The sequence below is a fragment of the Odontesthes bonariensis genome, chromosome 16 (genome assembly GCF_027942865.1).
Source record: "Odontesthes bonariensis isolate fOdoBon6 chromosome 16, fOdoBon6.hap1, whole genome shotgun sequence".
Taxonomy (NCBI): domain Eukaryota; kingdom Metazoa; phylum Chordata; class Actinopteri; order Atheriniformes; family Atherinopsidae; genus Odontesthes; species Odontesthes bonariensis.
The window spans coordinates 780,990-799,953 of record NC_134521.1 but is presented as its reverse complement, the minus strand read 5'-3'; the positions used below and the strand labels follow the sequence as shown (position 1 = coordinate 799,953).

The following is an 18,964-nucleotide window of genomic DNA, read 5'->3' as shown; positions in this document are numbered from 1 at the left end:
TGTCAGGTGTCCACAATCACTACCTCTGAGTGTTTACACGGATTTGTTGGAGCCCACAGTAAGAACTGTGGTGGGATCCATGTAGGACCGGAGCGCAGCTGTAATATTTCAGACGGCCGCGCAGCGTGTTCTCAGCATCCAGTCTGCTGCGCTGCTCTGTTTTGGTGTCCTGCTTATTTCAGCCAGTCCTGGGTATTCTCCCGTAACTTTAACCCAAAATGATGGTACTGAACTGTGTGTGAATGAAGTCTTGAGGCCTCCGGCTTTTTTTGCTTTTGCAATACGACGCGCGACCACGTAATATGCCCTCAATGCAGCCAAGTTAATCGCAGTTGCGGACTTCATTATTTGCCGCTGGCTGTCCTGTTCTGATCTTCTTCTCTCAAAATATTCAAACGGCTCGTCTTTAAGAGCAGGATGTTTCGTCTCCAGGTGCCGCAGTAACTTTTTAGCGGTTTGCTAGCTTTGTTTGCTAGCTTCTCTCCGCACACAACGCACAGCGGATTAGGAGCAGCTGCGTTCCAGATGCGATGAAACCAAATTTCATGTAACTGTCGTCATATTTTCGGTTGAATTTGGATTTCTTTCTCTTCGTTTCTTCATTATTTTATTTGTCTGTGGGCCTTTTTTCAGCAGCTCCGGTGAAAAAAACCTGCTAATGTCGTTTGTTTCTTCGTGGTTTCCATGGTTTCCTTGCCTGCGTTCCCGCCGCTCGTGCAGATGTGACCCTCACCTCCACCAATTAGAATGTTTACATTGACACGATTCATTTACACACATTTTTAGCTTTTAGAGAAATCATTGATGTCCTTTCTTTATCCATCCGTCCGTCCTCAGCTTGGGCATGCAGCATGACGGCGAGGCCAATGACTGTGCTGATGATGTACCGTTGGGCAGCATCATGTCTCCGCGGGTCCAGGCCACCTTCTACCGTTACCACTGGTCCAGGTGCAGCTGGAGGGAGCTGCACAAGTATCTGCAGTGAGTACAACAAAGAAGACCACACACAGTACGAGTGCATCCTTCTGTAAGGGCGATCCTTACAGAAGGATGCACGGCTTTACAGCAGGTAATAAATAAAGAGAAGAAGAACCAAAAACAAATAAAAACAATAAAAGAACAGTGAAAGCAATAAAATACAACAAAATCGAATAAGATAAAAGTGTCATCATGCTACTGGGTATTAAAGCCATCCTAAATAAGCAGGTTTTTAGCCCAGATGTGAAGAGGCCCAGGTCAGAAATGAGACGCAGCTGGACGGGGGGCTTATTCCAGAGCCTGGGGGCAGCTTTGGGAAAAGGCTCGCTCACCCCAGGGTTTGTATTCTGACCTGGGCACTTCCAGCAGAAACTGATCTGCTGACCTCAGAGCTCTACCAGGACTGCTAAAAGCTCCGATAAATATGATGGCGCGAGGCCGTTAGGAGCTTTAAAAAACAACATTAAAAGTTTAAAATCAGTTCTGTAAAGGACAGGAAGCCGATGGAGGGAGTTATGATCAGGAGTGCTGTGCACACGTCTGTTGGTGTTGGTTAAAGACGGGCAGCAGCGTTCTGCACCAGCTGAAGGCGGCCGAGAGAAGACTGGGAGACGCCCACATAAAGAGCATTAAAACAGTCTGACCTTGAACTTATCAGGGCTTTCTCAAGGTCATGACGACTTAAAAACATTTTAACTTTAGCCAGGAGACGCAACTGGAGAAAACTAGTCCTGACGACGTTGTTCATTTGTCCAACCTCAGGTCAAAGGTCAAAAGTCACTCCCAGATTTCTGACGGTTGAACTAAGCTTTGAAGACAAGGTGCCAAAGCCAGCCGTCAGTGTCCCCAAACACAATTCAGTTCTGTCATCATTTAAATGAAGAAAAGTTTGGGCCGACCACTGCTTAATATCAGCGATACAATTAAACACAGAACATTGTGCACCGTTACTGTTTGGCTTTAATGGTAGATAAATGTGTAAATCGTCATAAAACATTAAAACATTTGGATAATTTTTTTGTGTAGCATATTTCAAGATAAATATTACAAAGTTTCTTCACAACAAAGAGCAGAACAGCTTCCAGCTCAGAGTGGGACACAGTGGGACTGAACTGGGAAATATTTCTGAAGAACAAGCGAAGCAGAGATCTGACACGAGCATCCAAAGGGAAAGCTGAGAGAAAAGTCATCCAACTTTAACAGAGTCTGAGCAGCTGAGAAACATGTTAAAGAGAAATACAGCCGAGTGTCATCTGCATAGTGGGAGGACATGTCCTTAAAGAGGGAGCAGATGTAACAGGAACAACAAAGGCCCCAGAACTGAACCCTGTGGGACACCGTAGGAAAGAGAAGAAGCAGGAGGACCCAGAGTCTCCCTGAGACACAGATCTGTGGGGCTCAGACTCTGTTTCCTCTGCTTTAAGCTGGAAAAAACTGCCAGACATCCAACTTTAACAGAGTCTGAGCAGCTGAGAAACTTCTCGGGGCTTAGATGGTTCAGATATGAGGGGAACCACACCAAAGCAGACCCAGGATCACATTCTGTGGGGCAGGAAGAGAAGGTCAGCAGCCCCAGAGATGGAGGTCCGGTCCAACATCAGCAGAACATCAGCAGAACATCGCTGAGCATCAGAGGCTCTAAGACGAGCTGTTTCTGTAGCATCTCTGCCAAAGCCCGTGTTCATCCTGTGTTTGTCCCGTGTTTGTCCCGTGTTTGTCCCGTGTTCGTCCCGTGTTCCTCCTGTGTTCGTCCCGTGTTTATCCCGTGTTTGTCCCGTGTTTGTCCCGTGTTTGTCCCGTGTTTGTCCCGTGTTTGTCCCGTGTTTATACCGTGTTTATACCGTGTTAATCCCGTGTTCCTCCCGTGTTCGTCCCGTGTTCGTCCCGCGTTCGTCCCGCGTTCGTCCCGCGTTCGTCCCGTGTTCGTCCCGTGTTTGTCCCGTGTTCGTCCCGTGTTCGTCCCGTGTTTGTCCCGTGTTTGTCCCGTGTTTGTCCCGTGTTTATCTCGTGTTCATCCTGTGTTTGTGTGTCTGCAGCACCTACGACTGCCTCCGGGACGACCCCTTCAACCACGAGTGGCCGGCTCAGCCTCAGCTGCCGGGCTTTCAGTACTCCATGGACCAGCAGTGCCGCTTTGACTTCGGGCCGGGTTACAGCCTGTGTACTGCCGTAAGTGTGTCAGCTGACCACCTGAGGGTCATGTGATGCTGTGTAGTGACCCTGAGCAAGGCATCTTTATTTATATAACACATTTCATACCACAGGCAACTCAATGTGCTTTGCATAAAGACATTTAAAAGAACAGCATAAAGCAGCGTAAAAACAAGCCATTTAAAGAGAATTAAAAAATAGAATAAAAATTAAAACACAGTTAAAAGCAATCAAAGAAGAGGGGAAAAAAGAAAAATATTTTAAAAAATTAAGAGGATTTATAGCATTATGCTTTAAAATAGTTTAAAGGAACTTAACCATAAGCACACAGAAAGAGAAATGTTTTTAACCTGGATTTAAAAGTGCTTACAGTTGGGGCTGATTTCAGTTCTGCTGGTAGTTTGTTCCAGCTGTGAGCAGCATAACAGCTAAAAGCTGCTGGTAGTTTGTTCCAGTTGTGAGCAGCATAACGGCTAAAAGCTGCTGGTAGTTTGTTCCAGTTGTGTGCAGCATAACGGCTAAAAGCTGCTGGTAGTTTGTTCCAGCTGTGAGCAGCATAACGGCTAAAAGCTGCTGGTAGTTTGTTCCAGTTGTGTGCAGCATAACGGCTAAAAGCTGCTGGTAGTTTGTTCCAGTTGTGTGCAGCATAACGGCTAAAAGCTGCTGGTAGTTTGTTCCAGTTGTGTGCAGCATAACGGCTAAAAGCTGCTGGTAGTTTGTTCCAGCTGTGAGCAGCATAACGGCTAAAAGCTGCTGGTAGTTTGTTCCAGTTGTGTGCAGCATAACGGCTAAAAGCTGCTGGTAGTTTGTTCCAGTTGTGAGCAGCATAACGGCTAAAAGCTGCTGGTAGTTTGTTCCAGTTGTGAGCAGCATAATGGCTAAAAGCTGCTGGTAGTTTGTTCCAGTTGTGAGCAGCATAACGGCTAAAAGCTGCTGGTAGTTTGTTCCAGTTGTGAGCAGCATAACGGCTAAAAGCTGCTGGTAGTTTGTTCCAGTTGTGTGCAGCATAACAGCTAAAAGCTGCTGGTAGTTTGTTCCAGTTGTGAGCAGCATAACGGCTAAAAGCTGCTGGTAGTTTGTTCCAGTTGTGTGCAGCATAACGGCTAAAAGCTGCTGGTAGTTTGTTCCAGTTGTGAGCAGCATAACAGCTAAAAGCTGCTGGTAGTTTGTTCCAGTTGTGAGCAGCATAACGGCTAAAAGCTGCTGGTAGTTTGTTCCAGTTGTGAGCAGCATAACGGCTAAAAGCTGTTGGTAGTTTGTTCCAGTTGTGTGCAGCATAACGGCTAAAAGCTGCTGGTAGTTTGTTCCAGTTGTGAGCAGCATAACGGCTAAAAGCTGCTGGTAGTTTGTTCCAGTTGTGAGCAGCATAACGGCTAAAAGCTGCTGGTAGTTTGTTCCAGTTGTGAGCAGCATAACAGCTAAAAGCTGCTGGTAGTTTGTTCCAGTTGTGTGCAGCATAACGGCTAAAAGCTGCTGGTAGTTTGTTCCAGTTGTGTGCAGCAAAACAGCTAAAAGCTGCTGGTAGTTTGTTCCAGTTGTGAGCAGCATAACGGCTAAAAGCTGATGGTAGTTTGTTCCAGTTGTGTGCAGCAAAACAGCTAAAAGCTGCTGGTAGTTTGTTCCAGTTGTGTGCAGCATAACGGCTAAAAGCTGCTGGTAGTTTGTTCCAGTTGTGAGCAGCATAACGGCTAAAAGCTGCTGGTAGTTTGTTCCAGTTGTAAGCAGCATAACGGCTAAAAGCTGCTGGTAGTTTGTTCCAGTTGTGAGCAGCATAACGGCTAAAAGCTGCTGGTAGTTTGTTCCAGTTGTGAGCAGCATAACGGCTAAAAGCTGCTGGTAGTTTGTTCCAGCTGTGTGCAGCATAACAGCTAAAAGCTGCTGGTAGTTTGTTCCAGTTGTGTGCAGCATAACAGCTAAAAGCTGCTGGTAGTTTGTTCCAGTTTTGAGCAGTATAACGGCTAAAAGCTGCTGGTATTTTGTTCCAGTTGTGTGCAGCATAACAGCTAAAAGCTGCTGGTAGTTTGTTCCAATTGTATGCAGCATACCGGCTAAAAGCTGCTGGTAGTTTGTTCCAGTTGTGTGCAGCATAACAGCTAAAAGCTGCTGGTAGTTTGTTCCAGTTGTGAGCAGCATAACGGCTAAAAGCTGCTGGTAGTTTGTTCCAGTTGTGAGCAGCATAACGGCTAAAAGCTGCTGGTAGTTTGTTCCAGTTGTGTGCAGCATAACGGCTAAAAGCTGCTGGTAGTTTGTTCCAGTTGTGAGCAGCATAACAGCTAAAAGCTGCTGGTAGTTTGTTCCAGTTGTGAGCAGCATAACGGCTAAAAGCTGCTGGTAGTTTGTTCCAGTTGTGAGCAGCATAACAGCTAAAAGCTGCTGGTAGTTTGTTCCAGTTGTGTGCAGCATAACAGCTAAAAGCTGTTGGTAGTTTGTTCCAGTTGTGTGCAGCATAACGGCTAAAAGCTGCTGGTAGTTTGTTCCAGTTGTGAGCAGCATAACGGCTAAAAGCTGCTGGTAGTTTGTTCCAGTTGTGAGCAGCATAACGGCTAAAAGCTGCTGGTAGTTTGTTCCAGTTGTGAGCAGCATAATGGCTAAAAGCTGCTGGTAGTTTGTTCCAGTTGTGAGCAGCATAACGGCTAAAAGCTGCTGGTAGTTTGTTCCAGTTGTGAGCAGCATAACAGCTAAAAGCTGGTGGTAGTTTGTTCCAGTTGTGTGCAGCATAACAGCTAAAAGCTGCTGGTAGTTTGTTCCAGTTGTGTGCAGCATAACAGCTAAAAGCTGCTGGTAGTTTGTTCCAGTTGTGTGCAGCATAACAGCTAAAAGCTGCTGGTAGTTTGTTCCAGTTGTGAGCAGCATAACGGCTAAAAGCTGCTGGTAGTTTGTTCCAGTTGTAAGCAGCATTACAGCTAAAAGCTGCTGGTAGTTTGTTCCAGTTGTGAGCAGCATAACGGCTAAAAGCTGCTGGTAGTTTGTTCCAGTTGTGAGCAGCATAACAGCTAAAAGCTGCTGGTAGTTTGTTCCAGTTGTGTGCAGCATAACAGCTAAAAGCTGCTGGTAGTTTGTTCCAGTTGTGAGCAGCATAACAGCTAAAAGCTGCTGGTAGTTTGTTCCAGTTGTGTGCAGCATAACAGCTAAAAGCTGCTGGTAGTTTGTTCCAGTTGTGTGCAGCATAACAGCTAAAAGCTGCTGGTAGTTTGTTCCAGTTGTGAGCAGCATAACGGCTAAAAGCTGCTGGTAGTTTGTTCCAGTTGTAAGCAGCATTACAGCTAAAAGCTGCTGGTAGTTTGTTCCAGTTGTGAGCAGCATAACGGCTAAAAGCTGCTGGTAGTTTGTTCCAGTTGTGAGCAGCATAACAGCTAAAAGCTGCTGGTAGTTTGTTCCAGTTGTGTGCAGCATAACGGCTAAAAGCTGCTGGTAGTTTGTTCCAGTTGTGTGCAGCATAACGGCTAAAAGCTGCTGGTAGTTTGTTCCAGCTGTGTGCAGCATAACGGCTAAAAGCTGCTGGTAGTTTGTTCCAGTTGTGTGCAGCATAACGGCTAAAAGCTGCTGGTAGTTTGTTCCAGTTGAGAGCAGCATAACGGCTAAAAGCTGCTGGTAGTTTGTTCCAGTTGTGAGCAGCATAACGGCTAAAAGCTGATGGTAGTTTGTTCCAGTTGTGAGCAGCATAACGGCTAAAAGCTGCTGGTAGTTTGTTCCAGTTGTGAGCAGCATAACGGCTAAAAGCTGCTGGTAGTTTGTTCCAGCTGTGTGCAGCATAACGGCTAAAAGCTGCTGGTAGTTTGTTCCAGTTGTGAGCAGCATAACGGCTAAAAGCTGCTGGTAGTTTGTTCCAGTTGTGAGCAGCATAACGGCTAAAAGCTGCTGGTAGTTTGTTCCAGCTGTGTGCAGCATAACGGCTAAAAGCTGCTGGTAGTTTGTTCCAGTTGTGTGCAGCATAACGGCTAAAAGCTGATGGTAGTTTGTTCCAGTTGAGAGCAGCATAACGGCTAAAAGCTGCTGGTAGTTTGTTCCAGTTGTGTGCAGCATAACGGCTAAAAGCTGCTGGTAGTTTGTTCCAGATGAGTGCATGTGATGTGATCTCTTAGTTCTGGTTAAAACGCTGCAGCGTTCTGAATGAGCTGCAGCTGTTTGACACTCTTTTGGGGGAGTCCAGTCAGAAGACCGTTAGCATTAGCATGAATCAGCTTCTCCTGGTCTGTTTGGGACATGAAACCCTTAATTCTGGATATGTTCTTAAGTTGATAAAAGGCTGATTTGGTGACTGATTTGATACGATAGTTGAAGGTCAGGTCTGAGTCTATCAGCACGCCGAGGTTCCGGACTTGGTCTTTAGTTTCTAGAGACAGTGACTCAAGATGTTTACTGACAGCAAACCTCTTCTCTTTGTTGCCAAACACAATGACCTCAGTTTTTTCTTGATTTAACTGAAGGAAATTTTGGTTCATCCACTTTTTGACTTGCTCTAAGCAGTCGCACAATGACTCTATAGGACTGCAGTCATCTGGAGACAGTGCGAGATATATCTGTGTATCATCTGCATAGCTGTGGATTCAAATCAAATCAAATTTATTTGTATAGCACATTTCATGTACAAACAATTCAAAGTGCTTTGGTAGTTGACTTTAGAGTTCTTCAGAATTTGACCCGGAGGCAGCATGTATAGGCTGAACAGAAGGAGTCCAAGAACTGACCCCTGAGGAACTCCACGTCATAGCCACTCGATCAGATTGATTACTTCCAATAGTCCCAAAATAACTCCTCCAAGTAGGACCTGAGTAGCAAAGTCTTTACAGTTTTTAAACACTCAAATGTAAATAAGGAAGTAAAATGTATTTATACGGCACCATTCTAAGGATAAGAATCACAAAGCAAAAAAATACAAATATAATAAAAAATATTAAAACAGAACAACAATATCCACTAATAAAGGAGTCCTGAGCTGCTTTAAAAGCTCCAACAGATCTCAGATCTTACGGTAGATCGGTTGATGGTTCAGCAGCCGAAACCTGGAACACACAGTCTGCTTTAGTTCAGTCCAGAACCAGGACCCACCCACAGGTTCTGGTCTGAGGACCTCAGTGACCTGCAGGTCAGATATGGATGCAGACTTCTCTGATGGAAACATCAGCAAGATCTAAACTGTCAGGGTACAGGGTCGCTAACCCTGATGAAAACCAGAGGCTGGTCACATGTAGCAGCTAAAATCTGACTTTGATTGAACCATCGATGAAAAAGAGCAAAGATTGTTAATCCCAGCAGGAACAAAGCTGTCAGAACAACAAACAAGAACTTCTGTTTTCCCAGAGTGAAGGAAAGATAATCAGCAGCCGTCCTGTTCTTACATTCCTGAAACGTTCGGTGGAAGAACGTTCTGTCTTTGTTTCCTAAACTGTCTTTGTTTCCTAAACTGTCTTTATTTCCTAAACTGTTTCTGTTTCCTAAACTGTTTCTGTTTCCTAAACTGTTTCTGTTTCCTAAACTGTCTTTATTTCCTAAACTGTTTCTGTTTCCTAAACTGTCTTTGTTTCCTAAACTGTCTCTGTTTCCTAAACTGTCATTGTTTCCTAAACTGTCTCTGTTTCCTAAACTGTCTTTGTTTCCTAAACTGTCTCTGTTTCCTAAACTGTTTCTGTTTCCTAAATTGTCTTTGTTTCCTAAACTGTCTCTGTTTCCTAAACTGTCTTTGTTTCCTAAACTGTCTCTGTTTCCTAAACTGTCATTGTTTCCTAAACTGTCTCTGTTTCCTAAACTGTCTTTGTTTCCTAAACTGTCTCTGTTTCCTAAACTGTTTCTGTTTCCTAAATTGTCTCTGTTTCCTAAACTGTCTCTGTTTCCTAAACTGTCTCTGTTTTCTAAAACTGTCTCTGTTTCCTAAACTGTCATTGTTTCCTAAACTGTCTCTGTTTTCTAAAACTGTCTCTGTTTCCTAAAACTGTCTCTGTTTCCTAAACTGTCTTTGTTTCCTAAACTGTCTCTGTTTCCTAAAACTGTCTCTGTTTTCTAAAACTGTCTCTGTTTCCTAAACTGTCTTTGTTTCCTAAACTGTCTTTGTTTTCTAAATTGTCTTTGTTTTCTAAATTGTCTTTGTTTCCTAAATTGTCTTTGTTTCCTAAACTGTCTTTGTTTCCTAAACTGTCTTTGTTTCCTAAACTGTCTCTGTTTCCTAAAACTGTCTCTGTTTCCTAAACTGTCTCTGTTTCCTAAACTGTCTTTGGTTCCTAAATTGTCTTTGTTTTCTAAATTGTCTTTGTTTCCTAAATTGTCTTTGTTTCCTAAACTGTCTTTGTTTCCTAAATTGTCTTTGTTTCCTAAATTGTCTTTGTTTTCTAAATTGTCTTTGTTTCCTAAATTGTCTTTGTTTTCTAAATTGTCTTTGTTTCCTAAATTGTCTTTGTTTCCTAAATTGTCTTTGTTTCCTAAATTGTCTTTGTTTCCTAAATTGTCTTTGTTTTCTAAATTGTCTTTGTTTTCTAAAACTGTCTCTGTTTCCTAAACTGTCTTTGTTTCCTAAACTGTCTTTGTTTCCTAAATTGTCTTTGTTTTCTAAATTGTCTTTGTTTCCTAAATTGTCTTTGTTTCCTAAACTGTCTCTGTTTCCTAAACTGTCTTTGTTTCCTAAACTGTCTTTGTTTCCTAAACTGTCTTTGTTTTCTAAATTGTCTTTGTTTCCTAAATTGTCTTTGTTTCCTAAACTGTCTTTGTTTCCTAAATTGTCTTTGTTTCCTAAATTGTCTTTGTTTCCTAAATTGTCTTTGTTTCCTAAATTGTCTTTGTTTCCTAAACTGTCTTTGTTTCCTAAATTGTCTTTGTTTCCTAAATTGTCTTTGTTTCCTAAATTGTCTTTGTTTCCTAAACTGTCTTTGTTTCCTAAACTGTCTTTGTTTCCTAAATTGTCTTTGTTTCCTAAATTGTCTTTGTTTCCTAAATTGTCTTTGTTTCCTAAATTGTCTTTGTTTCCTAAATTGTCTTTGTTTCCTAAACTGTCTTTGTTTCCTAAATTGTCTTTGTTTCCTAAATTGTCTTTGTTTCCTAAATTGTCTTTGTTTCCTAAATTGTCTTTGTTTCCTAAATTGTCTTTGTTTCCTAAACTGTCTTTGTTTCCTAAATTGTCTTTGTTTCCTAAATTGTCTTTGTTTCCTAAATTGTCTTTGTTTCCTAAACTGTCTTTGTTTCCTAAATTGTCTTTGTTTCCTAAATTGTCTTTGTTTCCTAAATTGTCTTTGTTTCCTAAATTGTCTTTGTTTCCTAAACTGTCTTTGTTTCCTAAATTGTCTTTGTTTCCTAAATTGTCTTTGTTTCCTAAATTGTCTTTGTTTCCTAAACTGTCTTTGTTTCCTAAATTGTCTTTGTTTCCTAAACTGTCTTTATTTCCTAAACTGTTTCTGTTTCCTAAACTGTTTCTGTTTCCTAAATTGTCTTTATTTCCTAAACTGTTTCTGTTTCCTAAACTGTCTTTGTTTCCTAAACTGTCTTTGTTTCCTAAACTGTCTTTGTTTTCTAAATTGTCTTTGTTTCCTAAATTGTCTTTGTTTTCTAAACTGTCTTTGTTTCCTAAACTGTCTTTGTTTCCTAAACTGTCTTTGTTTTCTAAATTGTCTTTGTTTCCTAAATTGTCTTTGTTTTCTAAACTGTCTTTATTTCCTAAACTGTCTTTGTTTCCTAAACTGTCTTTGTTTCCTAAACTGTCTTTGTTTCCTAAACTGTCTTTGTTTTCTAAATTGTCTTTGTTTTCTAAATTGTCTTTGTTTCCTAAACTGTCTTTGTTTCCTAAATTGTCTTTGTTTCCTAAATTGTCTTTGTTTCCTAAATTGTCTTTGTTTCCTAAATTGTCTTTGTTTTCTAAACTGTCTTTATTTCCTAAACTGTCTTTGTTTCCTAAACTGTCTTTGTTTCCTAAATTGTCTTTGTTTCCTAAACTGTCTTTATTTCCTAAACTGTCTTTGTTTCCTAAACTGTCTCTGTTTCCTAAATTGTCTTTGTTTTCTAAACTGTCTTTATTTCCTAAACTGTCTTTGTTTCCTAAACTGTCTTTGTTTCCTAAATTGTCTTTGTTTCCTAAACTGTCTTTATTTCCTAAACTGTCTTTATTTCCTAAACTGTCTTTGTTTCCTAAACTGTCTTTATTTCCTAAACTGTTTCTGTTTCCTAAACTGTTTCTGTTTCCTAAACTGTCTTTATTTCCTAAACTGTTTCTGTTTCCTAAACTGTCTTTGTTTCCTAAACTGTCTCTGTTTCCTAAACTGTCATTGTTTCCTAAACTGTCTCTGTTTCCTAAACTGTCTTTGTTTCCTAAACTGTCTCTGTTTCCTAAAACTGTCTCTGTTTTCTAAAACTGTCTCTGTTTCCTAAAACTGTCTCTGTTTCCTAAACTGTCTTTGTTTCCTAAACTGTCTCTGTTTCCTAAACTGTCTCTGTTTCCTAAACTGTTTCTGTTTCCTAAACTGTCTCTGTTTCCTAAACTGTCTCTGTTTCCTAAAACTGTCTCTGTTTTCTAAAACTGTCTCTGTTTCCTAAAACTGTCTCTGTTTCCTAAACTGTCATTGTTTCCTAAACTGTCTCTGTTTCCTAAACTGTCTTTGTTTCCTAAACTGTCTCTGTTTCCTAAAACTGTCTCTGTTTTCTAAAACTGTCTCTGTTTCCTAAAACTGTCTCTGTTTCCTAAACTGTCTTTGTTTCCTAAACTGTCTTTGTTTCCTAAACTGTCTTTATTTCCTAAACTGTTTCTGTTTCCTAAACTGTCTCTGTTTCCTAAACTGTCTCTGTTTCCTAAACTGTCATTGTTTCCTAAACTGTCTCTGTTTTCTAAAACTGTCTCTGTTTCCTAAAACTGTCTCTGTTTCCTAAACTGTCTTTGTTTCCTAAACTGTCTTTGTTTCCTAAACTGTCTTTGTTTCCTAAACTGTCTTTATTTCCTAAACTGTTTCTGTTTCCTAAACTGTTTCTGTTTCCTAAATTGTCTCTGTTTCCTAAACTGTCTCTGTTTCCTAAACTGTCATTGTTTCCTAAACTGTCTCTGTTTTCTAAAACTGTCTCTGTTTCCTAAAACTGTCTCTGTTTCCTAAACTGTCTTTGTTTCCTAAACTGTCTCTGTTTCCTAAAACTGTCTCTGTTTTCTAAAACTGTCTCTGTTTCCTAAACTGTCTTTGTTTCCTAAACTGTCTTTGTTTTCTAAATTGTCTTGGTTTTCTAAATTGTCTTTGTTTCCTAAATTGTCTTTGTTTCCTAAACTGTCTCTGTTTCCTAAACTGTCTCTGTTTTCTAAAACTGTCTCTGTTTCCTAAACTGTCTTTGTTTCCTAAACTGTCTTTGTTTCCTAAAACTGTCTCTGTTTCCTAAATTGTCTTTGTTTTCTAAATTGTCTTTGTTTCCTAAATTGTCTTTGTTTCCTAAACTGTCTTTGTTTCCTAAACTGTCTCTGTTTCCTAAACTGTCTCTGTTTTCTAAAACTGTCTCTGTTTCCTAAAACTGTCTCTGTTTCCTAAACTGTCTTTGTTTCCTAAACTGTCTTTGTTTCCTAAATTGTCTTTGTTTTCTAAATTGTCTTTGTTTCCTAAATTGTCTTTGTTTCCTAAACTGTCTCTGTTTCCTAAACTGTCTTTGTTTCCTAAACTGTCTTTGTTTCCTAAACTGTCTTTGTTTTCTAAATTGTCTTTGTTTCCTAAATTGTCTTTGTTTCCTAAACTGTCTTTGTTTCCTAAATTGTCTTTGTTTCCTAAATTGTCTTTGTTTCCTAAATTGTCTTTGTTTCCTAAATTGTCTTTGTTTTCTAAACTGTCTTTATTTCCTAAACTGTCTTTGTTTCCTAAACTGTCTTTGTTTCCTAAATTGTCTTTGTTTCCTAAACTGTTTCTGTTTCCTAAACTGTCTTTGTTTCCTAAATTGTCTTTGTTTCCTAAATTGTCTTTGTTTCCTAAATTGTCTTTGTTTCCTAAATTGTCTTTGTTTTCTAAACTGTCTTTATTTCCTAAACTGTCTTTGTTTCCTAAACTGTCTTTGTTTCCTAAACTGTTTCTGTTTCCTAAACTGTCTTTGTTTCCTAAAGTGTCTTTGTTTCCTAAACTGTCTCTGTTTCCTAAACTGTCTTTGTTTCCTAAATTGTCTTTGTTTCCTAAACTGTCTCTGTTTCCTAAACTGTCTTTGTTTCCTAAACTGTCTTTGTTTCCTAAACTGTCTTTGTTTCCTAAATTGTCTTTGTTTCCTAAATTGTCTTTGTTTCCTAAATTGTCTTTGTTTCCTAAATTGTCTTTGTTTTCTAAACTGTCTTTATTTCCTAAACTGTCTTTGTTTCCTAAACTGTCTTTGTTTCCTAAATTGTCTTTGTTTCCTAAACTGTCTTTATTTCCTAAACTGTCTTTGTTTCCTAAACTGTCTTTATTTCCTAAACTGTTTCTGTTTCCTAAACTGTTTCTGTTTCCTAAACTGTCTTTATTTCCTAAACTGTTTCTGTTTCCTAAACTGTCTTTGTTTCCTAAACTGTCTCTGTTTCCTAAACTGTCATTGTTTCCTAAACTGTCTCTGTTTCCTAAACTGTCTTTGTTTCCTAAACTGTCTCTGTTTCCTAAAACTGTCTCTGTTTTCTAAAACTGTCTCTGTTTCCTAAAACTGTCTCTGTTTCCTAAACTGTCTTTGTTTCCTAAACTGTCTCTGTTTCCTAAACTGTCTCTGTTTCCTAAACTGTTTCTGTTTCCTAAACTGTCTCTGTTTCCTAAACTGTCTCTGTTTCCTAAACTGTCTTTGTTTCCTAAACTGTCTTTGTTTCCTAAACTGTCTTTGTTTCCTAAACTGTCTCTGTTTCCTAAACTGTCTTTGTTTCCTAAACTGTCTTTGTTTCCTAAACTGTCTTTGTTTCCTAAACTGTCTTTGTTTCCTAAAACTGTCTCTGTTTCCTAAAACTGTCTCTGTTTCCTAAACTGTCTTTGTTTCCTAAACTGTCTTTGTTTCCTAAACTGTCTCTGTTTCCTAAAACTGTCTCTGTTTTCTAAAACTGTCTCTGTTTCCTAAAACTGTCTCTGTTTCCTAAACTGTCTTTGTTTCCTAAACTGTCTCTGTTTTCTAAAACTGTCTCTGTTTCCTAAAACTGTCTCTGTTTCCTAAAACTGTCTTTATTTCCTAAACTGTTTCTGTTTCCTAAACTGTCTCTGTTTCCTAAACTGTCTCTGTTTCCTAAACTGTCATTGTTTCCTAAACTGTCTCTGTTTTCTAAAACTGTCTCTGTTTCCTAAAACTGTCTCTGTTTCCTAAACTGTCTTTGTTTCCTAAACTGTCTTTGTTTCCTAAACTGTCTTTGTTTCCTAAACTGTCTTTATTTCCTAAACTGTTTCTGTTTCCTAAACTGTTTCTGTTTCCTAAATTGTCTCTGTTTCCTAAACTGTCTCTGTTTCCTAAACTGTCTTTGTTTCCTAAACTGTCTCTGTTTTCTAAAACTGTCTCTGTTTCCTAAAACTGTCTCTGTTTCCTAAACTGTCTTTGTTTCCTAAACTGTCTTTGTTTCCTAAATTGTCTTTGTTTCCTAAACTGTCTTTGTTTCCTAAATTGTCTTTGTTTCCTAAATTGTCTTTGTTTCCTAAATTGTCTTTGTTTCCTAAATTGTCTTTGTTTTCTAAACTGTCTTTATTTCCTAAACTGTCTTTGTTTCCTAAACTGTCTTTGTTTCCTAAATTGTCTTTGTTTCCTAAACTGTCTTTATTTCCTAAACTGTCTTTGTTTCCTAAACTGTCTCTGTTTCCTAAATTGTCTTTGTTTTCTAAACTGTCTTTATTTCCTAAACTGTCTTTGTTTCCTAAACTGTCTTTGTTTCCTAAATTGTCTTTGTTTCCTAAACTGTCTTTATTTCCTAAACTGTCTTTATTTCCTAAACTGTCTTTGTTTCCTAAACTGTCTTTATTTCCTAAACTGTTTCTGTTTCCTAAACTGTTTCTGTTTCCTAAACTGTCTTTATTTCCTAAACTGTTTCTGTTTCCTAAACTGTCTTTGTTTCCTAAAGTGTCTCTGTTTCCTAAACTGTCATTGTTTCCTAAACTGTCTCTGTTTCCTAAACTGTCTTTGTTTCCTAAACTGTCTCTGTTTCCTAAAACTGTCTCTGTTTTCTAAAACTGTCTCTGTTTCCTAAAACTGTCTCTGTTTCCTAAACTTTCTTTGTTTCCTAAACTGTCTCTGTTTCCTAAACTGTCTCTGTTTCCTAAACTGTTTCTGTTTCCTAAACTGTCTCTGTTTCCTAAACTGTCTCTGTTTCCTAAAACTGTCTCTGTTTTCTAAAACTGTCTCTGTTTCCTAAAACTGTCTCTGTTTCCTAAACTGTCATTGTTTCCTAAACTGTCTCTGTTTCCTAAACTGTCTTTGTTTCCTAAACTGTCTCTGTTTCCTAAAACTGTCTCTGTTTTCTAAAACTGTCTCTGTTTCCTAAAACTGTCTCTGTTTCCTAAACTGTCTTTGTTTCCTAAACTGTCTTTGTTTCCTAAACTGTCTTTATTTCCTAAACTGTTTCTGTTTCCTAAACTGTCTCTGTTTCCTAAACTGTCTCTGTTTCCTAAACTGTCATTGTTTCCTAAACTGTCTCTGTTTTCTAAAACTGTCTCTGTTTCCTAAAACTGTCTCTGTTTCCTAAACTGTCTTTGTTTCCTAAACTGTCTTTGTTTCCTAAACTGTCTTTGTTTCCTAAACTGTCTTTATTTCCTAAACTGTTTCTGTTTCCTAAACTGTTTCTGTTTCCTAAATTGTCTCTGTTTCCTAAACTGTCTCTGTTTCCTAAACTGTCATTGTTTCCTAAACTGTCTCTGTTTTCTAAAACTGTCTCTGTTTCCTAAAACTGTCTCTGTTTCCTAAACTGTCTTTGTTTCCTAAACTGTCTCTGTTTCCTAAAACTGTCTCTGTTTTCTAAAACTGTCTCTGTTTCCTAAACTGTCTTTGTTTCCTAAACTGTCTTTGTTTTCTAAATTGTCTTGGTTTTCTAAATTGTCTTTGTTTCCTAAATTGTCTTTGTTTCCTAAACTGTCTTTGTTTCCTAAACTGTCTCTGTTTTCTAAAACTGTCTCTGTTTCCTAAACTGTCTTTGTTTCCTAAACTGTCTTTGTTTCCTAAAACTGTCTCTGTTTCCTAAATTGTCTTTGTTTTCTAAATTGTCTTTGTTTCCTAAATTGTCTTTGTTTCCTAAACTGTCTTTGTTTCCTAAACTGTCTCTGTTTCCTAAACTGTCTCTGTTTTCTAAAACTGTCTCTGTTTCCTAAAACTGTCTCTGTTTCCTAAACTGTCTTTGTTTCCTAAACTGTCTTTGTTTCCTAAATTGTCTTTGTTTTCTAAATTGTCTTTGTTTCCTAAATTGTCTTTGTTTCCTAAACTGTCTCTGTTTCCTAAACTGTCTTTGTTTCCTAAACTGTCTTTGTTTCCTAAACTGTCTTTGTTTTCTAAATTGTCTTTGTTTCCTAAATTGTCTTTGTTTCCTAAACTGTCTTTGTTTCCTAAATTGTCTTTGTTTCCTAAATTGTCTTTGTTTCCTAAATTGTCTTTGTTTCCTAAATTGTCTTTGTTTTCTAAACTGTCTTTATTTCCTAAACTGTCTTTGTTTCCTAAACTGTCTTTGTTTCCTAAATTGTCTTTGTTTCCTAAACTGTTTCTGTTTCCTAAACTGTCTTTGTTTCCTAAATTGTCTTTGTTTCCTAAATTGTCTTTGTTTCCTAAATTGTCTTTGTTTCCTAAATTGTCTTTGTTTTCTAAACTGTCTTTATTTCCTAAACTGTCTTTGTTTCCTAAACTGTCTTTGTTTCCTAAACTGTTTCTGTTTCCTAAACTGTCTTTGTTTCCTAAAGTGTCTTTGTTTCCTAAACTGTCTCTGTTTCCTAAACTGTCTTTGTTTCCTAAATTGTCTTTGTTTCCTAAACTGTCTCTGTTTCCTAAACTGTCTTTGTTTCCTAAACTGTCTTTGTTTCCTAAACTGTCTTTGTTTCCTAAATTGTCTTTGTTTCCTAAACTGTCTCTGTTTCCTAAACTGTCTTTGTTTCCTAAACTGTCTTTGTTTCCTAAACTGTCTTTGTTTTCTAAATTGTCTTTGTTTCCTAAATTGTCTTTGTTTCCTAAACTGTCTTTGTTTCCTAAATTGTCTTTGTTTCCTAAATTGTCTTTGTTTCCTAAATTGTCTTTGTTTTCTAAACTGTCTTTATTTCCTAAACTGTCTTTGTTTCCTAAACTGTCTTTGTTTCCTAAATTGTCTTTGTTTCCTAAACTGTCTTTATTTCCTAAACTGTCTTTGTTTCCTAAACTGTCTTTATTTCCTAAACTGTTTCTGTTTCCTAAACTGTTTCTGTTTCCTAAACTGTCTTTATTTCCTAAACTGTTTCTGTTTCCTAAACTGTCTTTGTTTCCTAAACTGTCTCTGTTTCCTAAACTGTCATTGTTTCCTAAACTGTCTCTGTTTCCTAAACTGTCTTTGTTTCCTAAACTGTCTCTGTTTCCTAAAACTGTCTCTGTTTTCTAAAACTGTCTCTGTTTCCTAAAACTGTCTCTGTTTCCTAAACTGTCTTTGTTTCCTAAACTGTCTCTGTTTCCTAAACTGTCTCTGTTTCCTAAACTGTTTCTGTTTCCTAAACTGTCTCTGTTTCCTAAACTGTCTCTGTTTCCTAAAACTGTCTCTGTTTTCTAAAACTGTCTCTGTTTCCTAAAACTGTCTCTGTTTCCTAAACTGTCTTTGTTTCCTAAACTGTCTTTGTTTCCTAAACTGTCTTTGTTTCCTAAACTGTCTTTATTTCCTAAACTGTTTCTGTTTCCTAAACTGTCTCTGTTTCCTAAACTGTCTCTGTTTCCTAAACTGTCATTGTTTCCTAAACTGTCTCTGTTTTCTAAAACTGTCTCTGTTTCCTAAAACTGTCTCTGTTTCCTAAACTGTCTTTGTTTCCTAAACTGTCTTTGTTTCCTAAACTGTCTTTGTTTCCTAAACTGTCTTTATTTCCTAAACTGTTTCTGTTTCCTAAACTGTTTCTGTTTCCTAAATTGTCTCTGTTTCCTAAACTGTCTCTGTTTCCTAAACTGTCTTTGTTTCCTAAACTGTCTCTGTTTTCTAAAACTGTCTCTGTTTCCTAAAACTGTCTCTGTTTCCTAAACTGTCTTTGTTTCCTAAACTGTCTCTGTTTCCTAAAACTGTCTCTGTTTTCTAAAACTGTCTCTGTTTCCTAAACTGTCTTTGTTTCCTAAACTGTCTTTGTTTTCTAAATTGTCTTGGTTTTCTAAATTGTCTTTGTTTCCTAAATTGTCTTTGTTTCCTAAACTGTCTTTGTTTCCTAAACTGTCTCTGTTTCCTAAAACTGTCTCTGTTTTCTAAAACTGTCTCTGTTTCCTAAACTGTCTTTGTTTCCTAAACTGTCTTTGTTTCCTAAACTGTCTTTGTTTCCTAAACTGTCTTTGTTTCCTAAACTGTCTTTGTTTCCTAAACTGTCTTTATTTCCTAAACTGTCTTTGTTTCCTAAACTGTCTCTGTTTCCTAAATTGTCTTTGTTTTCTAAATTGTCTTGGTTTTCTAAACTGTCTTTGTTTCCTAAATTGTCTTTGTTTCCTAAACTGTCTCTGTTTCCTAAACTGTCTCTGTTTTCTAAAACTGTCTCTGTTTCCTAAAACTGTCTCTGTTTCCTAAACTGTCTTTGTTTCCTAAACTGTCTTTGTTTCCTAAATTGTCTTTGTTTCCTAAACTGTCTTTGTTTCCTAAATTGTCTTTGTTTCCTAAATTGTCTTTGTTTCCTAAATTGTCTTTGTTTCCTAAATTGTCTTTGTTTTCTAAACTGTCTTTATTTCCTAAACTGTCTTTGTTTCCTAAACTGTCTTTGTTTCCTAAATTGTCTTTGTTTCCTAAACTGTC

General features: G+C 38.2%; 2 protein-coding genes across 2 annotated transcripts in view; one reads left to right on the top strand and one right to left on the bottom strand.

Annotated features, from left to right (window-relative positions):
• The window catches only part of LOC142401780 (uncharacterized), a 337,909-nt gene that overhangs the window by 174,062 nt on the left and 144,883 nt on the right, over positions 1-18,964 (bottom strand). The gene's annotated exons all lie outside the window — the stretch shown is intronic.
• Positions 1-18,964, top strand: part of LOC142401776 (A disintegrin and metalloproteinase with thrombospondin motifs 2-like) — a 67,580-nt gene that overhangs the window by 23,122 nt on the left and 25,494 nt on the right. The window contains exons 9-10 of the mRNA XM_075487241.1: positions 838-981; positions 3,015-3,147. Of these exons, the coding sequence (XP_075343356.1) occupies positions 838-981; positions 3,015-3,147 (277 nt within the window). The remainder of the gene's footprint in view (positions 1-837; positions 982-3,014; positions 3,148-18,964) is intronic.